This window comes from Lolium perenne, chromosome 4 (assembly GCF_019359855.2).
Source record: "Lolium perenne isolate Kyuss_39 chromosome 4, Kyuss_2.0, whole genome shotgun sequence".
Taxonomy (NCBI): domain Eukaryota; kingdom Viridiplantae; phylum Streptophyta; class Magnoliopsida; order Poales; family Poaceae; genus Lolium; species Lolium perenne.
Window position 1 is genome coordinate 285,424,058 of NC_067247.2, and position 4,659 is coordinate 285,428,716.

The following is a 4,659-nucleotide window of genomic DNA, read 5'->3' on the forward strand; positions in this document are numbered from 1 at the left end:
CATGTTTGTAATTTTTGTTACTTTTCGGTCTATTTGTACTACTATTGATAATTATTAATAGATCGGTAGAATTTTCATGAAAAAAGTAGATATATATCAGAATTAATCTGGCTTATTTGATTTCTATATAAGAGGGATATGCTCTATCGAAGGATATCAGAAAAAAGAGGGTATGTTGCTACTCTTTTGAAGTAAAAAATAATATAAATTCCTGAAATAATGTCTAAACCCAGGGATTTTGTAAATCATTTTTTTTGAGGAACGGGCAGTCGAACTGCCAATCGATTAGATAGAAGAAGAGTTTTAATTACAGAAGCCCCGCAAGCGGGTCAGGTGACAAAAAGGTCAAAAAGAGGAGCTAAGAAACGTTAGGCTACAATCCCATCTCCGGGATCTTGGGTGTGCGCGTACGCCCTCTGAGCAATGTCCTCCTTGACAAGAGCCGCTACAGCCGCCGACTGCAAGGCGGTGTTCTGAAACACCCGTCTGTTCCTCTCCTTCCACACTCCCCACATGGAGTAGATGATTGCACCTCTAGCTTCCCGCTTCTTCTCCTTTGGAAGATGGGAGATCGTCTCATCCCACCAATCGTTGAGTGACTTTCCACCAGGTGTTGGTGGGACGCCAATTGTCCCATTCCAAGCGAAGATTTGCTCCGTGACGGAGGTGGAGAAGTGGCAGTCCAGAGTGAGATGCTGGACCGTCTCATGGTGGATTTGGCACAGCTTGCAGATCAGGTCATGAGGCCAACCCCGGCGCGCCAGGTTATCGGCCGTGAGTGCCTTGCCATGCAGGGAAATCCACGCGAAAAACCTGCATTTGGCCTCGGCATGTCCTTTCCAGAACTTGGCTGAGCGGAAGGGAGCACAGGATCCCATGAACTGGTAGCAGTATGCAGAAGCCGTCGTGTATATGCCTGATTCCGTCCATCTCCAGCGAATCAAGTCCGGGTGTGGCTGCAGTGCCACCCCCTGCATGGTGGTCCAGAGCGCAATAAACTGTTGTAACCGTGTCATGGTCGATATGCGCGCTAGGGACCTTATCCAGTTTTGCTGGTGAAGCTCCTTCTGGACCGTTCTCCTTTTCCTAGTGGCGTGCCTTCAGTGCGTGCTGGCGGCGGCGGCGGCCGTCTTCCCCCTGTTCTTCGTTGTTTTCTTTTTTTTTTTTTTTTTTTTTGACAATCAATACCACGTATATTCATAGTAACAAATAGTACATGGTAGAGATACATGAACTGACTCCAACGATTACAAAATAAAGTCTAAAAGATAGTAACAAATCTTCGAGGTCTTCAATTTCTTTCTTCTTCCAGAACACAATCTTGTACTCTTGTGAAGGCAGCCAAAGATACATAACGAACCATAGACCTGTAGATACCGACGAAAGTTCTCCCATAATTTTTTGAGCCGCAATGCCAAGACTGCGTGCACGCACGCAACCATTAAAGCAATCATACAACATCGGCAAGAGTACCAACACCAGTATATCAGGGAATAATAACCAACTAGCTTTGTCGTCGTCGATGGAGAGCCGAGAGTACGAATCACCATTGTCGAGGACGTAGCAGCCGGGACAAAAACTGCGAGGATAATCCTCCTCGCGGCAACAACGACAAAAGATCCAAAATCGATCTGGCGAAGCAAGATCCGAAGACCCATACCTAAAAATTGTGATTGTTCAACACCACCATTGACGCCGGGAAGAAGATCTCGTCGCCGAACGAAAGTCCGAAGATCACTTATTGCATACGATGCCATCTCCATTGAGGGGAAACCAACAAGAAGGCGGCTACCAAAATCCTAACATAATCTAATGAAAACAATACTTTAATTCAAAACTCCACGCATAGATCGGGTTCCCCACTCCTCCTGACGCCGGCGAAGCCGACCGAAGGAGGGGGAACCAATCTATGGAGAAGGATGAACTGGAGGCGGCTAGGGTTAGGGCGGCGGCTGAGAGGAGAGACCACGGGAGGAAAAGAATTCGATCGTGTTTGTTTTCTTTTTTTTTGGTTGGCTGTACCGGTGTATTCTCTGAATAGAACTGAGTGTTTGAGTCAAAAAAAAAAAAGTGGCAACGGTGAAGAGGTCCGGAAATTGGTGGCGCAGCGCACCGCCCAGCGTCCAATGGTCTTTTTAATATTTACCAAAACTGCTATATGGCTTTAACTGCGCTATAGTTCAACTATAGCCTTTCGTAGCTTCTGGGGGGATATGGGTTATAGCCGGCTATTTAAACCATGCTTATAACTGAAAAATCTTAGTTGAAGTCTCAATTCACACGAAGAAACATCTGATTTAAGAGCATCTCCATCAGGCGCGCTAAAACAGCCGCACGGCAAAAAAAACTACCGATTTGGCGCGCGCGGGCGCTCGCACGCAGCTCCAGCGGACGCGGAAAAAAAGGGTGCACGCTAAAAACTTTGCCGCGCGTCCGCGTTTGCGCTATCCCGCGCGGGAGAATTGCCGCGTCCGCTACCGCGCGCGCTATAAACGCGACACGTGCGAACGCGCCAATAGAATGAACTTTCCACGCGTCTCCGCTCTCTCCCTCTCTCCCGCCGACGCTCCGCCTCCGCGCCGACGCTCCGCCTCTCTCGCCACCTCTCCCCCTCTCCCGCCGACGCTCCGCCTCCGCGCCGCCGAAGATGCCTCCGCGCCGCCGCCCACCCTCCGGCTACCACGGCGTTCGGGCGCGGCCGAGCGGCCGATTCGACGCGGAGATTCGCTCCGGCGAGGAGCGGATCTCGCCTCGGCACCTTCGACACGGCGCGCGAGGCGGCGCGGGCCTACGACGCCGTCGCGTGGCGGCTGGGCCGCTCCCGCCGCCAGATGAACTTCCACGACGTGTTCACGCGGGAGCAGGCGGAGATGCTCGCGCCGCCGCCGCCGCCGATGATCACGCGGGAGCAGCAGCGCCGCCAGCGGGAGATGGAGCAGCGCCTGCTCATCGCCGAGCGCGACGAGGCGCTCCGCGTTGAATGGGCGCGCCGCTTTCCGGAGGACGTCGCCTCCACGGCGGCCTTCTACGCGGAGAAAGAGAAGAAGGAGGAGGAGAAGGCGGCGGAGAAGGCGAAGAAGAAAGCTTCGCGCGAGAAGCGCCGCGCCGAGTCCGCGGCGAGGAAGGCGGTGAGGGCCGCGAAGGCGGCGAGGAAAGAGGAGGAAAAGAAGAAGGGCGCAGGGCCGTCGACGATCGTCCTCTCCTCCTCCTCCTCCTCCTCCTCCTTCGAGTGGACGACGACGCCGGTGTCGGAGACGACTCCGAGCAGCTCCGACTTCGATTGGGACTCCTCCGAGTAGTTTCAGTTCTATATGTCGCATTGTATCGTAGAACTTTTATAATATATTCGTATTTTCGATCAAATATTCATAGTTCGTTCGATTTAAATTTTCGAAAAACGGTCGGATTTGCACTTTGTGCCGCGCGCGCTGTGCAAAATAGCGCCTCTACCGGAGGTGCGTTTTTCGCACAGCAACGCGCGCTGGAAAATAGCGCCTCTGCCGCGGGCAAATTCGCTAACCCGCGCGCTAACGGTATATAGCGCGCCGAATCGCGCGTTTACAGCGCCATATTTTACAGCGCCTGTTGGAGATGCTCTAATTTAGGGAAATTTGCCACAGGACACCGTTATTTTTTGGTGTTTGCCGAAACACACCGCTCGATTGTGTCTTTGCTAGGTACCATTACAATTATGTAGCACATTTGCCAGAACACACCACCTGGCTAAAAAGGGAAAGCTTTGCACTTTGTCTTCAAACCCAGTCATCACAAGAAAAAGTACAAAACTTTCCGTTTGTAGGCTGGTGGTGTGTTCTGGCAAAATATGTCACAAAATTATAATGGTACCTGGCAAAGACATAATCGTACGGTGTGTTTCAGCAAATGCTAGAAAATAACAGTGTTCTGTAGCAAATTTTCCCTTTAATTTATAACCTCATTTGCATCTCAGCAAATGTTAGTTGCAATATCAGTTACGACTGGAAAAAATATCTATATCCAACCTCACTTGCAAAGGGATAGATCTCAGTTGCAACCCCAATCCTAGAGAAAATATCTTAGTTACAACCTCACGTGTAACATGACAAACCTCAGTTTCAGCCTCACTTATAGCTTAGAAAAATATCTCGCTAGCAACTAGAAAATTCTCAGTTGCACCCTCACTGCGACTAGAGAAATAATATCTCACTTGCAATATTACTTGTAACTGGATAAATTTTAATTGCAACATCACCTGCAACCCGATAAATCTAATTGCAACATGACAAAATGTGCTCAGCTGCAACCTCGGAATCTCAGATCGTCCGCCTCCCTCTCTGAGATGATTTGGTGGAAAAATTGTTGTGATAGCTTGCTGGACTGAAGTATGAACGGAAAGAACGACATGCCGTCGAAGCGGGCTGTCACCAAGATCCCAAGGGGTCATGAGCAAAATTTCCGTAAAATTAAAAGAACCACATTACCGACAATCTCTCGGTCCAGTGAACTAGAAAGCGTCGAGGAGCAACGGGCCGGTTAGGTTTGGCCGCCCGGTTAACAATGGGCTCCTATTTCCCGCTCGCCGTGGGTGAGAACAAGGCGCAGCCGCAGTGCTCCCATCACGAGCCACCCAGAATATAGCCCAGTAACAGGTACGTCTCTTTTTTTACTTTAATTTCTTTT

At 50.2% G+C, this 4,659-nt stretch overlaps 1 protein-coding gene across 1 annotated transcript; it reads right to left on the minus strand.

Moving 5' to 3' along the window:
- Nucleotides 1–368: 368 nt before the first annotated feature.
- LOC139830173 (uncharacterized) lies at nt 369–1,016 on the minus strand. The gene has a single exon (XM_071818174.1). It carries the CDS (start codon nt 1,014–1,016, stop codon nt 369–371), a length of 648 nt encoding a protein of 215 aa, XP_071674275.1.
- Nucleotides 1,017–4,659: the final 3,643 nt, after the last annotated feature.